The 17,746-nt window shown below is 42.4% G+C and overlaps 1 protein-coding gene across 2 annotated transcripts in view; it reads left to right on the forward strand.

The window, feature by feature from the left end:
- The first annotated feature begins 937 nt into the window (after positions 1 to 937).
- Positions 938 to 17,746, forward strand: part of ankrd50 (ankyrin repeat domain 50) — a 32,983-nt gene continuing 16,174 nt past the window's right edge. For both annotated transcript variants that reach the window (XM_029441270.1, XM_029441271.1), the window contains exons 1-3: positions 938 to 1,183; positions 2,565 to 3,703; positions 14,703 to 14,935. In XM_029441270.1, the coding sequence (XP_029297130.1) occupies positions 3,198 to 3,703; positions 14,703 to 14,935 (739 nt within the window). In that variant the 5' untranslated portion in view covers positions 938 to 1,183; positions 2,565 to 3,197. The remainder of the gene's footprint in view (positions 1,184 to 2,564; positions 3,704 to 14,702; positions 14,936 to 17,746) is intronic.

A 17,746-nucleotide genomic window follows, 5' to 3' on the forward strand; every position in this document is an offset into this window, starting at 1 on the left:
AGTTATTGTCTAAAGTAAAACATAATTCCAAAACAGGCACCTGCCTGCTGCTCACTAACAATGACAACATCTGGTCTGTCAGCTGTTAACGGTTGGGCCGTGAGAGCAACATGGAAATGTTTTCATTTCAGATTCCTCAATTAGTTTTACAGCAGATCCATAAACATACATGCCAAAGTAGGAATAATTGAAATAGAATGATATTAAATGGTACATCAATAGTAAAGGCTGCTCCAGTATGCAGCACTACCTGTGGCATGCACACATGATAACTTTATTCAAGACATGTTTAAGAGTAGCTTCTTGCTCCGCTGGCCAACGTTGTAATAAAAATCTCTGGTGCAGTTTGAACCCGTTCGTCACAACCACGGGAAGATGTTGCAAATACACGGGGTCTCCTGAAATGAAAAGCCTTGGGCAGAATGGAGACAGGGAGCCAACAACAGTTACATCATGTTTTTAAAGAAGAAATTATTGCATCTTATGCCAAATCCAAAAGACATATTCCAGTGTAACATCAAAGAAACATCGCCAGCATTCAACCCACAACCCCCAGGCATGTGTGGACGTTCTTACAGATGGAGAAGCATGTGATAAAGCTTTTCATCATTTGCATCTACTATCAGTATGCTGGCAATCTCTCTGTGTGTGCGTGTGTGTGTGTGTGTGTGTGTGTGTGTGTGTGTGTGTGTGTGTGTGTGTGTGTGTGAAAAACTAAGCACAGATTTGAGCCATAACCAACCAGAAAATGGTTAAATTATGATTAAATACGAAGATAACAGATTATTTGCAACTATCTTTTAACTGTTCATTAACCAATTATTGGATAACGTTATTACATTTGACTAATGGCGACAAGAGGTTAAAACTCCAAGTCCCAGAAGACCTTGCGCCACCCACTGGTGTGTGTGCTCTGCATGCAGTGGAGGCGGAGAGTCAGTCGGCTCACTGTGGAGCTGTGTCGGGCAGCAGGAGGAGCCGACACCGACAGAAAACACCGATTCAAAGGAAGACGTGAACGTCGCTCAAACGCAGACATTGGGGCTTTGAATTGCACCGGAGGAAACGGTCGAAATTGTTCATCTGAATCGTTTGGTTTTTAACGTGGACATACATGGTGTTGACTACGGAAACAGCAAACCCCCCCCAAAAAAAAAAAAACAGCAAGAGGAATAGGCAAGAGGTGAGAGGAAAACCGTCTGGGGCTGTGAGAGATATTTGAAACTGTAGCGAAAATAGTGAAACGCTCCACAATTGGCTAAATTGAAGTTTAAGGAACAGCTTGGTCTGCCTGCAGTAACACGACAGGCTACATTTACCGTCTGTGTTGGGGGGTTTCCCCCTCAGAGCATGCAACTGTTACCTAGTCTGGACGGTTTTTTAAAAAGCCCCCATAGGTGTAAATTGTATCCCATCTGAAATGGGTGAGGTTTGTGTGGCCATACAAAAGACTTGTGCTGCCTCTTCAGTCACTGCGCTGAGTTAATGTCGTGTGCTTTGATTGATTCTTTGTCGCCATTGGCCTCAGAACAGCTGACCCTTGATGTGTTTCATATTTATTTGGTAAAGCTTTGTGTTGGATGCAGGGAGCGGCTTACACAAAACTGAAAGGTGGCAATGTATCGCAGCCCGTGTAAAACCTTGTTATTTGGCAGCATTACAAAGTAACCAGCAAGACTGTGCGTGCGTGCGTGCCTGTGCGTGTGTGTGTGTGTGTGTGTGTTTTCTTGGCTGGAGAGACTGGGTAATATGTGCTGCTCTAGTATAGAGAAGCAGCAGTAGTAGACTGTGATGAAGGGCTAAATAAAAAGGTGGTTAAACTGCAGTTAGCCAAAAAGCATCATAAATCATATCAAGAGAAGCTTAAATGTTATGCCCTTTCCCATTTTCAAAGATCCATCATCATGGCACTTAACACCACTTCCTAATTCACATGCATACATACCGTTACTCTGGATTAAACTAAGATTACACCTTTTTTAAATTTAAAAACAACTATTAAAGCCTTTTTTTTTAAGGTGGGTTACCTTTCTCTTCCACCCATGTAAACGACGCATGAAAGTGCAGGGAAGTGGGTCCTCTTCTTTGGACGGATGTGGACTGTTTGGGATTTAAAGCCACATAGGAAGGAAGGAAGGAAGGAAGGGGGGGGGGGGGGGGGATCAGTGGATAGACTAGAGAAACTGGACGAACCCCTAACATGGATTTAGTTGCAGGCAGTGATGTGGGTTGTGGAGGATGAAAGCGCCACAAAATAACTTGCAGTACCCACCTTTTTGTATCTGCAGGAATAGTTCACCCTTCTTTTGAAGGCTGGAAAATAACAACGTGCATCATAATTCAGTACGTAGTGGCAAACTGTTGCAGCTTATAAGGGAGGCAATGCATGTACAGATTTGTTAATACTGCTATTTGTTCATCACCTTCATCCCTGCCTTGAACACTGTTAATTATATCTCAACAATCTCCTTGAGGAGGATGGTTAATGGTGCATTAGCATAAAGCATGAAGTTGTATTTAAAATGTGTCCTAATGTCTCCTTTATTTCTGTCTCTGTTTTCCAGGGAAAGAGCCAGGCATAGTATGTTATTGGAGAGATTGACTCTGCGCTGGCAGTCCCTTCCATGTTAATGTAATGGAAACACGCTTTGGTCACCCTCGGTAGCATCTGAAATGCATCAGCGGAAATATATCAGCAACTCTCATGGCTAATTGTATCAAGCGGCGGTGGCTTGAGTTTGCCAGTGGATGCACTCAAGAGCCGGGTGCCCTGCCATGCCCAGCGCCATGCTAAAGCAACACACTCATAATAACAAGGAGCACTCAGTTCAACCAGTGGGAAAGCTGTGGAAAAAGTTGGTGGAAAATCTATGGTTTGAGCCTCAATTTTGATTTCCTTTTTTTATTTTGACCTAGATATTCTGTAAAGCACCATAGCTTGGCTGCTTTTTCTGCCATCTGCAGCGGCTCGGCTTCCTTCTCTGCTTTCATTCAAATTACATTCTCTCTGGCTCCTTGTTGACAACAACACCAAGGACGGCCAGACTGCAGCCTGCTTTCCGAGAGATACCTCTTCAGTCGGCAAAATGGATGTTCGAATTTACTGCCGACCTTTGTTGGAGTTGAAAATGTGAGGGTCAGAATGAAGGGACCCCTATGAAGAGGAGGATTAGGTGGAACAGCAGCACTAGATCAAAATGGCCCAAACCAGTTTGCTGCAGGGGAAGCGCTTTTACTGCCGGGAGTGGGTCTTCCATAAGATCCAGCATTGCCTCCAGGAGAAAACCAACAACCTCAGTGGAGTGACCAGCACTCCCAGTAAGCAGCCCCCGCTGACGCCCGGCGGGGGTGCGTCCAATCCCAGCACCCTGACAGCAGGATCCACAAAGTCAGGTAGCTCCTGGGGGGTGTTGCTGGTCGGGGGGCCGGGAAGCGGGAAAACTGCACTTGGCACAGAGCTGGTATGGCCCACATCAGTCCAGGGAACACACCGGGGTCTGCAACAGCAGAGCCTGGCTTTCCACTTCTGCCGGGCGGACGACTCGGACACGCTGTGCGTCGGGGGGTTCATCCGAGGTCTGGTGGCTCAGATCTGCCGCAGCGGGCTGCTGCCGGGATACGAGGAGAAGGTGCGCGACCCAGCTGTGCAGAGCACTTTGCAGCCTGGAGAGTGTGAGAGGAACCCCACAGAGGCTTTCAAGAGGTAAGGACCAACACGTACACACAAACACAGCCATCTTCTCTTTTCTTGCTTCTTACTATCTTAACTATCTTAACTACAGACGCATTATTTCACAATTGTTTCCCACATATGAGTATTTGCTGCTTTTCTCAGTTTCATATCATTAACTGAATATCTTTGAGTTTCTGACTGTGGCTTTGACAAATCAAGCATTTTGCAGATGCTACCACCTTGGGCAATTTTCACTTTTTTCTCTAACATTGACTGAAAGAATAATTGAAAAAGTAATTATCCGGTGAATTGCTAATCAAAGCAACAGATTGTTGAATCCCTGCATGAAATCACCTGCAGTGTACTTTTGTTAGGAATAAAAAGCTGCATATTATTTGCTTTGCATGCTTATTGACGAGGCTTATTGGTAACATCTAGAATAAGAGCATTGGAATTGAAACACTGCTGGTTCCAGGTAGTGTTTGAAATCTAGGAATCTGGTTTGCCTAGAAATGTAAAATGCAAAGCCAACCCCTCCCCCTCCCTTCCCTCTCCACCTCCTGACCCTGATGCACCCCTCCCCCCCTTTTTTTTTCTTCTGATTGCTCACACTCATCGCATAGCTCCGCCTCAGCAGCCTCTCCACTTATTTGATGTCATGGTTTTGTTGGTTTACCCCCCTGGTGTGGCATGTTGGGTGGGACTGTCTCTCTGCTTGGCTTCTGATTCAAGAAAGGTCAGATATTTTTAAGTCTCAGCCGAGCTTAGGTGGCCGGAGACTCATGAGGAAGGTGCTGCGACTCACTGACTGACTGACTCGATTGACTGCACTGCAGAAAGATGAAGCGCGGATGTGAAACTGAAGTACAGTAGACTTGTGGACTTCGAGGGCCATGCCCGGGCATGTAACACGATCAAGATGGACTGTTATTGTAGGCAGAAGCTTTGAAAGGAGCTGCATGTGTGTATGTGGTTTCCTTGCACAACTTGTCTACAGTGTATAGGTCAGGCAGTCTATGCAACACAGGCTGGAATGCAGCACTGAACACACACACTCACACTTCTTGTCTGGCCATCTGCCAATGCTTATTCCACCATCTCAACATCACACACACGGGGGGGAAGTGGGTCAAACGTTCAGCAAGGTAAATCATTTTATTTTTTAATGCTCACCAAAGTCAACAGCTCAACCAACTCTTCACTTTTTTAAAACACTTGTTCCCTCGGAAGTAAGTGCTTCTCTTGTCATCTGCTTGTAATCAAGTGGCCTCTACCGATGACTCTGACTTCAGTTTGACCCTCTCAGATAAAAGGCAGGTTATCGTAGGGGCATAACCAGAGACTGAACCCTGCTGGGTTCTCACTTCAGCTCTGCTCTGTGTCACGCTGGATGTCGAGGGCCTTTTGCAGACGAGTCACATTTGCTCAGCCTCTCATCGTGAAACAAGTTTTCTGTAGCATCCGAAAACCTCAGGCCTCAAATCTGCGGACAACAAAAGACACCATGCTTATCACCGCAGCCTGTTTTGTTTGCGAGCCAAATAAGCACTTGGGCGAATGCCTTCTCGCCATCTCAGGTGTAAAAGCGTTCTAAGCACCGTTGTACACAAACAATCGTAACGACTCCCCTGCTCGTAGATGATATCTGGTTTCAGGAAGCAAAGATTACTGTCTGTAACTGGCAGTGACATTTAAAAAATAAATTATTATTCCAACATTATGACCTCTAATTGACATCAGGGGTGCATACTTGGTTTGGATTGAACAGATTCTGGTCTGTACTTTACTCGACACAAGTTTCATTTAGTTAAGGGTTAGTTTGTTTAACACAGATTTTTGGGGAGTTTTTGACACCCCCAACCCCCTTCCAGCTGTTTTTTTAAATGTTAGCTAGTGAGTGATTGTAAGAGGCCTTGTCAAATTCTTGAGCCTAGTCAAAGACAAACAAGTCTGTTTGTTGATAGTAATCCCCAGTCTTGTGTTAATACATTAAACTGGTTCAGACACAGGTTTACGTCGCCTCTGTGCAACTTGATCGTTGCGTTTCCATCTGTACGTCTGCATCCACGGCCAACTGGACCTTTTCTTATCTCAAAAGTTGCAAAGAGGCTATCTGCAAAAACATATATTTATTAGCGACATTTTGATACGACACCATCAGGGAAATAGACGTGCATGTTTTTCTGCTCAAAGCTTTTTATAACTTTTTTTTATCAATGAATCTCATTAATCTATGTTATGCACTTTTTACACACAAACAACCGACTGGTTCCAGCTTCTCAAATATGAATATATTTAATATTTTTTCTTGGTCTTCAGTCATAGCGAAGTGAATATTGTTGGATTTTGGACTGTCTGTTGGATAAAACAACATGTAAAGATGTCATCATGGCCTACAGGAACACACTAACGGCATTCTACCTATTTAATAACGCATAAATCAACTAAATGAATAGATTAAACGTTAATGAAAATAGTCCTTAGTTACAACCTTTTATTATTGAATAGAAAACTATTCTTACGAATACTGTTATTGATTTAAGCCTTCCAAGAATGTGTTTTTATTTCATATATTACAAAAAGCACTGTGATGAATTAGTTTGGCAGATGCCTGCCAGCAAAGGCCAGGAGCCACAGTTCTCCGGATAAAAAGCAGTTCCACCTTTTCAGTTTGCTTTTCTTCTGCTTTAAGTCGACCAGCACAAGCTGACGTCTTGTTCAGACAATACACTTGATACTTGTACTTGCACTGTCTGAAGGGTTTGACACTTGGGTTGAAGTGTATCATCAATGATTTGGGATTACCAAAGCACATTCCTCTGATAAAGCGAAGACGGGGAATAAAGAAACAAAGGCCAGTGCCGTGTTTTGACTGGAGTCCTCCAGTTTGAATGAATTTGTGAGTTTTACACAACCTGCCATCATGCCTCACTTTCTCCCTTCCGAACAAAAGAGCTGGCTTCAAATAGGTGGATTTAACCCAGGCATGTGGGTCAAACTAAAGGCAACAGGGTTTTTTTTTTTTTGCTGATGGGACAAAGCTGCCTTTTAGTTTAGGTGTGACCTTATGTTGATCTGTTGTTGGGCTGCTCCACTGAGTTGGGCTAGAATTGCAGCTGGACAAGTTTCTATTTCTTTGTAAAGGGCACAGACTTCAGTAATGATGAATGACTGAGTCTTACGTTTGTGAACAAGATATGAAGTTACTTGTCGGTGTTTTATTCCCTACATTAATGCTGCTGGTCAGATATCTTTTTCTACAAGTCTATTGAAATGTTGGATTTTCTGGCTGCTACATCAAACATTTCTTTGTTCCAAACAACTGTTGATAATTTAGATAAATAGTGATGTTAATGCATGATTAGATATAGTAGCATTGAGTGAATGTGAATATTGTTCAACAAGACAGCATGGCATTAGTTTTTGTACATTTAGACAAGTCAATTCAAGTTATTGGATCTTGGAAATGCAGGAAATTGGGAGGTGCAAAGCCAGATATATTAATAAATATGAAGTTTACAGCAATATCTTGGGATTTAACAAATACTTAAATGAGAGAAGCCCTCAAATAATGTGAAATTAGTGGAAAACAGTAATTTCCCCAATGTGTGTCGGCTCGCTTCGTCTGATTTTGAGCACCGTTCAAATTAGGGCACATTTCACTTTCCAGTAAAACCAACCAAGACATTTTTTATTGAGTTTGTGAGGGAGCATTGTGGATTTCTTTTTCTTTTGTGTCGTATTGGTGACTGTTGCACATTGGGCGGCCCTGCTTATTGGGGTTAAGGGACGCTAAATGAAAGCAGCCCTGTTCCTTTCATGTGGTTTAAGGCCGTGGAAAACTCGCTGCAGATTAGGGCCACGTTTTTAGAAACAAACAAAAAAAGGCTCCCAGTGTGACTCATCAACTCCAGTTGAGCAGATGAGGAGAAACGGCAGTACTGGTGCGGCTGCAACGATGACTCAGCAATCTAAGGCCAGCCTCTGTCTCCACACCACGGGCGGATGGTGCGTGCGTTTATGTGACGGTTTGTTTGTGTGTGTGTGGATGTGCCTACATGCTTGTGTGGGCATACATAACTCGTTCATATTATAGTTATCCCACTCAATAAAGTTCAGATGTGATGGCGCCCAATCTCGTATAACATAAAGAGTTGATGCAAGACTCATTTATGAAGGCACAGGAGGGCTGCAACTTCAATAAGCAGTGAGAAAAGCAATGTCTCCTGTGAAATAATAAACTGGTTCTAACTTTATTTGTGTGTATTTTGGATCCCATTGCTTATAGTAAGAAGCTGGTTGAGAACATATCTTTTTTTTTTTAGGTATTTTAATCTAATGTTAAAAATAGTTTTCTAGTTTTTTTATCACTATGCTTTTTAGAGATGTCACAATATCCGATTCTTCTGTACCAAGTCGATGCCAAAATTCTGAAACCGTGAAGGTACTGTTTTTTTCTACAGTACACAGTACTCGTACTCGGTAGTACCGTCAGGTCCCCGTCATCCCGGGGTGTTTAGGAAGAACATATATTTTCATGTTTCATTGTAAACAACAAATCTGTGTTGAAGTCGTCAGGAGAAGAGCTAGTTAACGTAAAGCTGTTAGCAGCCAGTGGGCTGCACAGTCCTGCTAAACTAAATAACTGAGCTAACGCAGTTATATTATGATGCGTTCAAGCTCTGTTTAGTGAAAATCTGTATTAGGCTAGGTTCATTTATAACTTTATCATGATGTGTTCAAACGTAATCTTGTTAAATGTAGTTTTTGGCATGAAACTTATTAGAAAGAGAATTATGACCGGTTTAACTTCCAGTATGCAAACGGTAATAAAGGAGTGCATGTTGACGTCTATGGGATTTATTGTTTTAGTTTTTTACCGTGGTATCTAATTAGGTAGAGAGAATTGTGGAATTTTACTGGTGTTGATATTAACTACTAAATTTCTTTTATCGTGACATCCCTAATGGTTATAGTATTATATTTTATCCCTGCCAGACGGCTCACACTGCTGCCTTTTGTCACAAGAAATCTGTTGACTTGTGGTAAAGCTGTATATAAAATCCTGTCCTGGCGGCACCGGACACCTTGCAGGTTTACCTGTCCGTGTTGAAATCCATGAGAACTGTGTGTATTCATTCATGTGTTGAGGCTTTTGCACACAAAGACTGTTGTGTGAGAACAGCAGGAGGAGAGCAGTGGTTCTGAGGAAAACTGAGTGTCGGTGGGGAGAAGAGGAAGGGGGTTGAAAAGGATGAAATTTCAGATTCCTTTGACAGTATTGGATCGCTGACCAGGAATGCACACCTCGTCTGCGTTGGGACGAGCTTGGGTAGAAACGTAGTGTGCCGTGTTTACACTTTAGCAAATCATTAATGGCCTGCATTATAGGGGCTAAGCAGTCTGACTGAGGATTGAAGAGACTGGAGATGAAGGTTTTTAATTAAATGTGAATCTCAACAACCTTTTTAACAAGGTAGATAGATTAACTTAAAATGGCAAGTCAAGAGAGAATCATAAGTAATTGAAGGGTGGGGAATCGAGGGTGGTTAGGGTTCAAGATGGACAACACTCTCAAAAACAATGATCACTGTGTGTGACCAGTCCCATGACAGGGTGTTTGGAATCAAAAAACATCATAAGACTTTGTCTTTAAAGATCATCAGATACCAATTTAAGTTTCAATTTCAAGCACATTAGTTAGGGTCTATTTTTGAAACTATTTTGGGCTTGTTTTTTAAAAGAAACTGTTGTTGTCACCCAAACTTGGCTCTCACGTGCACCTCTCTTCCCCCTGACCAAGTCTCCAGGACATTGTTTCTCAGAACGCTGGAGGCATTTGTCTGCTTGGGATCTAGCACAGAATTGATTGTGCAAATCCATTAAGCCAAGATCTGATTCTCACATTGTCCAGCGTATTTAAAGAACAGCAGAAACAAGCACTTTTCAGATGCTTGCAGGGCCATTCAAAAGCTCTTGGAGTTTAGTTTTTTGCTGATGCGTTAGGTCAGTGTGTGTGAGGTAATCTGTCGTTGACAGCTTGTGAAAAAACACCTACTTTGACATCAGTGACTGAGTTGTGACCTGAAGTGGAACATGCTTCAGAGTTTGGGTCTGGGTATGTTAGGAAATTATGTGGCGCCAATATGATACTACACTTTTTGTTCCATTAGCCAAATTCTAAACATTAAATCACTTTTTAAAGTTTCCCCTACACAAGCAGCCGTACAAAACTAACTGGATAAAACTGGATTGGACAAACATAAGCTATTACATGCTAACGTTTGGTGTGTGACGCGATACTTGTTTTTGTTTGGAACATTTGCTTTGGACATCAATGTTTTCATTGTAACCCATCTTGTAGTTGTTGCGATGTTTAATTCTGAAGTGATGGACTGCCAACTAGTGGGGCTAAAAACAGAAGAGATAAAAATCTTCAATGAGAATTTCATCAGCATTGGAGCTTCACAAATTCCAAACTGCAGCCAGGTCTAATAATAAAACCCTTGTAACAAACAACTCACTTAGATCGGACATGTTGGCAGAGTAACTTTATCAGAGGAGATTTTAATAAATTGTGCACTTAATATCAGAGCATGTCTGCATGGCTTTAAGCTAATTTGGGTTTAGACGTAATGCAATTGAACTTAATAAGGATTTTTAAAAACGTTGCCCAATTCTCCACTCACTCATGTCACTGTGAACATGATTATAAATGCCATTTCTCTATTTTTGAAAAATAACAAATTTACAAGGTTGGCATCCTGAGAGGGTTGTGTGTCTAATGAAAGGCTCGTGGCACAAATTAATGTAAATATGTCTTTCCACTGATTTACATAACGGCAGTTCTGCTCCTGTGTAACCACTGGAGGAGAATACAGTTCAAGTGTATGAGCCTGGCGGTTCTGAACATTTGCTCTCAGCACCGCTCGCATCAGTCTTATTGTCTGCATCAGAGTGATTACTTTGAACAAGATGATTGCAGTGCACGTTATGCATAATGTAAGAATTGCATAAGAAAGGACAAGGGAAGAATCTTCTAAGATAGTGGTCTCTTTCACTTCGGGTGTGCCTTTGCATGAGTCAGCTCTTGTTGTTTGACTCTGTGGCACGAAGCTCTCCTGACTTTACAAAGACGCTGAGCAGGCTTCCTCCAAATTGACTGGATACTAAATGAAGAGATGGCGTTATTCTTTAATGAAAAGGCATCTCTGGTTTGCTACTGATCAGGGTGGAAAGCTTTGTCAGTATCACTCTCCTTGGCGGTCCGTCTGAAGCTGAGAGCTCGACTCACCAGTTGGCCCGTCTTTCATTAATAGAGCAGTGTCAAGGCAGGACATGGACTGTATATTTCACCGCCTGTTTTCTTGAGCTTCTGCTTTATCCTGGTCAGCGTTTATGTGTGTGAGCGTGGTGGTGTTTGAGTATGTGGCATGGATTTCAGGCTCTCCGGCCGCTATATAAGATGAGTTGTGTAAATTTGTAAGGCGCTGGCTCTGTGCCCGGCGCTGCCCCGTCGGCCCAGACATCTTCACTAAACGTCACACTGAAAGCTTCATTTTGCACTTTGTTGTGAGAATGACGGCCGTCGCTGTCGCGAACACAACACGGTAGATCCTGAGTGCATCAGATGCATTTCACATCCCCCGTCTTCCCCTTTTGTTTCTTTGTCTTAAAGAGCATTTGGCATAATATTGGACGTATGTCGGGGAGCGAGAACCAACATGGTTTGCAGAAATGTCCAAGACCACAGTGTGTGGCCGAATAACTTTTAATTTTCTGGCTCAGGTAAGCTGCAGGTTTGTCTGGCAAACTACATCGGCTTTTCCTGAGCTTATTTTCTCTCCATCTCTAGTATCCCGTGGAGTTTCCTTTGACTGCGGTCCTTGTCTTTTGACTCTTTGACAGCCCAAAAGTAGCTGAATTGCGAGAGAAGAATGTCTCTTTGTTTTGCACACTTGCTGTCACTGTGGATTTGATTGTCTCAGTAGGCAACATGGCCGCAGACACGGCCATTCACACACACTCACACAGTCACCCCTGTGGATGGACATTCCTCTTGGCAAAGCTCCCAGATGGCGCTGCAGGTTCTCTGTGGGCTGCAGCTATCACATGGAGTGATTGACTCTTTCTGAAAGGCTGAGCAACGTGACAACAGAGTGTGAAGGTTGGAGACACTTTGCACTGAGTTCTTTCCTGCTGAGGGTTCAGAGTTTTGAGTTTTGAACTGTTTTGCAGGACAAAACAAGATAATAGGAGTTATTTCCCTGGGCTATGGGGACTTATAAAAAGTATTTTTTAACCCTTAAAGTGTTGTTGGCATGATATGGAGGCATTGGTCCAGTATGCACGTAAAGCAGTCTTATAAAGTACCAATCAGCATTACCTACCAATTCAGTCTGATATTACATGACTTAATTGTGGGTATTTTGCAACGTAACATAAGGCTTTAACACTTGCACGTATCTACAGTAACCAAGAGGAAGTCATTGTAAAAATGGCCTCTTCTTTATGTCCTAGTACTTTGGACTGAAAGCACACAGACCTTCACCCCAGCCATTCCTGCCCCCATGTGCTTAAAGATAATGAGCTATGGGTAAAATGTAAGCCTAAAATGGTAGATACTTAAAAGGGAATGTCTTTGGAGCCACAGGCTTAGTGACAGGCTGTTGAGCATCCAGAGGAAGTCTCATTAAAACAGTTTTTTAGTGTTTTATGACAAAGCTTACAACCAATGTCAGTTCCATTAAGGAAGAGTGGTAGTTGAAGAGTCCCATCATCTGGAAGGTGAATCAAGTTCATGTTGATTTAATTGATTCACTCAACCTCTTTTTGTTATGTTTAATTAACCTACTGCAGACCAGATTAAATGTCCTCTGATCCTTTATCATGGTCAGATGAGCTGGAAGAAATGTTCCAAGTATTGGGAACTGATATTTTCCCAAACGGACATCTCATGGCTGGCTTCAAACTGTTGGTGGCAGTCACAGTGGAACAGATGTCTTGCCAGCACAAACTCCACAGAACAAAAAAATGCATTGGTTTGCTCTCCAGCGTCAGTGAGCGTTTATGTGTGAAGTGACACATTAGCACTGGAGCAAGTAGACTCCATGCCTGGCTTGCAGTTTGGCGTTGATAAAAGGTTAATGTAGCATTTAAAACCGTTAGATTTGTTCGTGCTCAGCTGTGTATTGATGTGAAGCTTGATGCAGAACGCCATACATCATGTTTACTTTAGCACTTGAAGCCACAGGGCTGGTTTTAATGGGTCTTCATATTCAAACATCAATATTTACTGTATGTTGCAGGGAGATCTGCCGAGGTTTGACTCTCATGTTTAGTTGTCATGATAGTTGCTGAACACACTTCTCAACACCTCTTTGATATAATCTCAAGGCTAAACATTTCGCTCTCGGGCTGTTTTTTGTCGAACAAAAAAAAAGCCTACTGAATTATAAATGACGGTATCTACTCTGGATGTTTCTGTGCGCTCAAAGCAGCCGCAGCGGGCCCGTTAATGGATGCAATTTGGGTTGGATGGAGACATATTTAAACCCCTACTCTACCAACTGAGACGGATGAACTGAGAATTGTGCGGCTCAAGAAAACGACTTTCTTGCTCACCATGTTTCACCGTGTGGCACAATATAATCATTTGTGAAATGTTGTCTTGCAGAAGTATTGCATCTACATTGACACGTGACATTGAAAACAAAACAAAGTGAACACTATGTTATGAGTTGAATAAATGTAAAGGGTGCCTCGAATACATTTATTTTGATGGATTGAAATAACAATTAAAAAATAACAAACTTTCCAAAAAGTTCACACCTTTTACTAACAAACTGATTAAATGTGTCTTGGAATATTATTAATATAAAGTGAAATATAATATCACAGCATGTTTCGCTAATGTAAGCGTATATTATGAACCTCTGTAACGGTATGGGATTAGTACAACGTTGGCTTGTCTGTAAGCGGGAGCCTCGTTGAGATATCACGCCTGTTTTTCCCTCGCCAAAATGTAGCCTACCTTTGGAGAAATATATAGCCTCCTTCCCGACAAGCTAGCATGACAATAGTTGTTTCATATGATACCAGTTTCTTCACTCCAGCTTTAAAAGCACTCAGCCGGCTCCAGCCTCTGAATGACGGTATGATAGCCGGCCGGGCCGTCATATTTATGCGGTTAATGTGATTTCACATTTGTAGAAATCATTTTTATTTTGAAGTTGTTTCATTCCTCCCCCCTGTCCTCTTTGTCCCGAGCCACTTTCTCTAATACACATATCTGAAGGTCAGCTGATGTTTTTGTGTTGCAGTATTACATTTTCAGTACAACAGTATGCTGTATGCAAAACAGTTGTTCTATTGGACTGAATGTTAATGTGCAGCTTGTGGACAAAACAACTTCCAATGTTAATACGATCCTATTTAAAAAATAGCAACACATTTGACCATAGAGCTCATTTTTACAGTAACTCTGACAGACTAGTGCTTCCCCCCCCCAAGTCTCTCCTGAGTGCAACCAGTGCTTGAACAAAGGTGACTAAGTACGGGGCCTAATGATCCCCGTGACCTACCATTTGTTGCAGGTTGTGGGCAGCGTGATTCATCCCTGTGAAAACACATAATTGCTTTAGCAAAGTTGACATTCAACAGTACTAAAGGCAATGGGTTTGAGTTTTCTTTCTAATGTGTGCTGCTAACATATGTTTTCCTCAAATTACTCAGCATATTAAACTTAAACTAAGCAGAAGTCTGGTATTTGCTGGCACCAGTGAGAGTGAAAATTAGATTATATTCCAACATCAGACATGTTTAGCCTAGTAGCCTAATGCTAGCTGGCATCATTAGCTTACTTAATAGTTTAGTAATTTACAACATGGTTAATGATTAATAGCCAAGTTTGTTAATAAATTATAATGTACTGCAGATTATATTCTGCCTCTCAGAACAAAATGTTATCACTCAATCAGAAAGATAACAACATGATGAAACCTTTCTCTTTTTCCCCTTCTGTCCTCAGATGTGTCCTCTTGCCTCTCCTAAGTGTTAAGCCTCCGCAGCAGTCTCTCTTCCTGCTGGTTGACTCCATCGATGAAGGCTGTCAGCTGGGCGAGGGGGAGCAGAAGTCCCCACTCGGCTCCCCGAGGACCATCGCAGAGCTCCTGGCCTGTCATCACGAGTTCCTGCCTCCCTGGCTGCTACTCATCTGCTCCGCTCGACGACAGAATAAGGCCATCACTAAGCTCTTCACAGGTAATACAGTCCGGCTTTTGTCTTTATAATTTGCACGGTTGGTCAATTTAGGTCATCATTCTGTAAGTGATATCCAAATAATTGATTTAAGGTGTCATGACTGTTTAATAGAGGAGACACTGTTTGCACCTGTCATCGCGGCTCCACGCTTGTTTCGGCTCAGTGGCTGTTTTTCTGTGTAAATGAGATCCATTGAATCTGAATATGCTGTTACATACAAAGCCTGCGCTGTTGTTCCTCCGCTGTCCCGACTGTTTGAATAGCACTGATGCATAAAGCGTTGTAACATCACAACATGTCGAAAGAGATCAGGGTCATCATTGCAGAACTCTGTAAGAGTTCCTTGATGTCGTATGACAGCGTACCATACCAGCTGCTATTATCTCCTTGTCAGGCCAGCAGCCTCTTCTGTGTTGATGCGCTGGCATAACATTAATCAAGAACCTGAGTGTGTGGGAGGAAGTCTCCTCCGCAGACTCGCACTGCTGTGTGTGCCCTCTACCTTTCCAAAACCACTGAATGTGGGAGCTTCTGGTGCCCTCGGCTTGCTTCTTAAGCCATTACGTAATATCCCAGATTCCGTGCGACTCCCTTCTTAGGAGATGCATGAGGTCAGGTTCAAGGCTGTGTGAGCTACATGAATTGTTCTTTTACTGCCTAAATGGTGTCGTTCAATGTCCCAATAATAACATAAAGATTCTAGACTGTAATTTGTCACGCTTTTAACGTCATCACATGTATGACAGCAGACAGCTTTGAGTCTTGTCTTCTTGTTGTCTTTGCTCATGTCGTGTGTCATGTGTGGGGTCGAGCAGTGTGTCTGCCACGGGCATGATCTTGTTTTGATTGGTCTTGTCAGGGAGTGTTTTGTTGGGACATTTTAAGATCGTGCAAAGATAAAATGTTCACAAAGTCTGCATTCGAGTAGTATCATCTTATCACGTTACTGGACTCGGTGACAAAACCTGCTGATATTTAGCACCAACACCGAGCCGGACCAGCTTTGAGCTTTTAGTGGGTTGTAAATTCGATCTCTGGCATATGTTCAGAAGAATGCCATGATGTTTTGCAGGTCTGCTAATATATGCTAAAACATAGAACAAAAAACACTCATTGATACATAGCTGGATGTCAAACCATTAAAAGTACTTAAATTCTTCACATCATTGTGGTTTACGATGCCGTGGATTGGCGTCTTCAAACCTTCTTAATCTTAATTTAACACCAAATGTTATTGTGGCCTGCTTTCCAAGAGTGCAGAATGGCAAACACTAAGCCTTAAGCCTAAAGCATGAAATGTGTGTTATTTGTGTATTGATTGGGTATAATTAGTGGGCTTTATCAGAGCACCTGTCTCTCATTAGAATGTGTTTGTATGTAGTTTGAAAGTAGGTTGTAAATGATTGGGTACAGTGTTTGGGATTAAGTGAAATCTTAAGTGTAGGCGTCCGACTGGTGGAAGTGAAGTTTAGATCTGGTCAGTGTTGACGGTGGTAGCATGGAGGAGAGTTGGTTTTTAGGACACCAGAATCTGTTTTATGATCGTCATGCATCTAATTCAACAAACCAGCTGTGTTGCAAGCTGCCCACTTCATAATCGCAGAGACGTGCCCACCCACGCTTTCCTCCAACATCAAAGCTTCCACGTAGGTGCCCGTGGAAGATTAGATTCTGGATTGGTATCCGAGTGTAGTATAATTCAGCCTCACAGTATTTTCCAAAACTTTGAGCCCACAGACAACACAGATGGAGACTAAGTTTTATATTTGATTTCCTTTCAGCAGCAATTTGCATTAAATCGTATTTTCTGTTTTATCGTGTGTGTGTGTGTGTGTGTTGTGTTGTGTTGTGTTGTGTGTGTCTGCTGTGTCTGGCACATAGATTTAAATCGTCAGATTTTACTTGCAGTTGCACATAAAGTTGTCAGTGGAGTCACCAGGGGAATATATAGCTGTATATGCCACGGATGTAAATGCTAATGGAAATTTTTTTATCTGTTACTTGCTTCAGTGTCTCGGGGAGTTCTGTGATTGCCTATTTTCCTTTTCTCCTCTTATGTTGCCGGCTGATGAGCTGTCTGTTCTTTTTGTTTCTGATATGATTTGAAGGGAATTTCCTCTTGGAACAATCTGATAAACAGCGGTTACAGTCGTATAGTCTTCTTTCTTTCTTTTTCACTGCCTCTTTGATGATGGCCAATCTTTTCACAAGCTCTTATTCCAATTGCCCGGCAATTGGTTTAAAAAACACAAGTTGTTTGAACAGAGTCTAACTCGCACATCAGATGTGATGCGTCCGTTTAAAAGGAGTGAAGGTCAGGACATAAGTGATGTAGCTGTGTTTATTTGGACATGCCGTTCCAGATGTAATGGCTTCTGTTATTTGCAGTGTTTCCTTGGATCCCTTTGAGTTTGTGCAGTGAGATGCTCCTACAGACCTACAATACGCCTTGGCCTCGCTCCCTGCCCGATGCTTTTAGCGGCGTCTTTGTTTTGTCTAGATTCAGTCTTCCGCTTTTAGTTCAACACTGGAAATTCTTCTGCTAGACTGGCTTTCTTTCCCCTCACACAGAGACGGATGTAGACATGCAGGCAACACGTTCACTCACTTGCGGCGTCCTCCATTAGTTTGTATGCCTTATTATGAATACAGCAGTGCGAATACTCCTTATTCATGCAGCGCTGGACCTAAAATAGACCAAAGGACTTCAGAGTATCACATTGAGGCCAAATGTCCCCTAAAAATACCCTCCATATTGTTTCCAAGTCAGAGATGGCAGTGACCTGCCAACAGACTCCACTTTCATGCTCT

The sequence above is a fragment of the Cottoperca gobio genome, chromosome 10 (genome assembly GCF_900634415.1).
Source record: "Cottoperca gobio chromosome 10, fCotGob3.1, whole genome shotgun sequence".
Classification (NCBI taxonomy): Eukaryota; Metazoa; Chordata; class Actinopteri; order Perciformes; family Bovichtidae; genus Cottoperca; species Cottoperca gobio.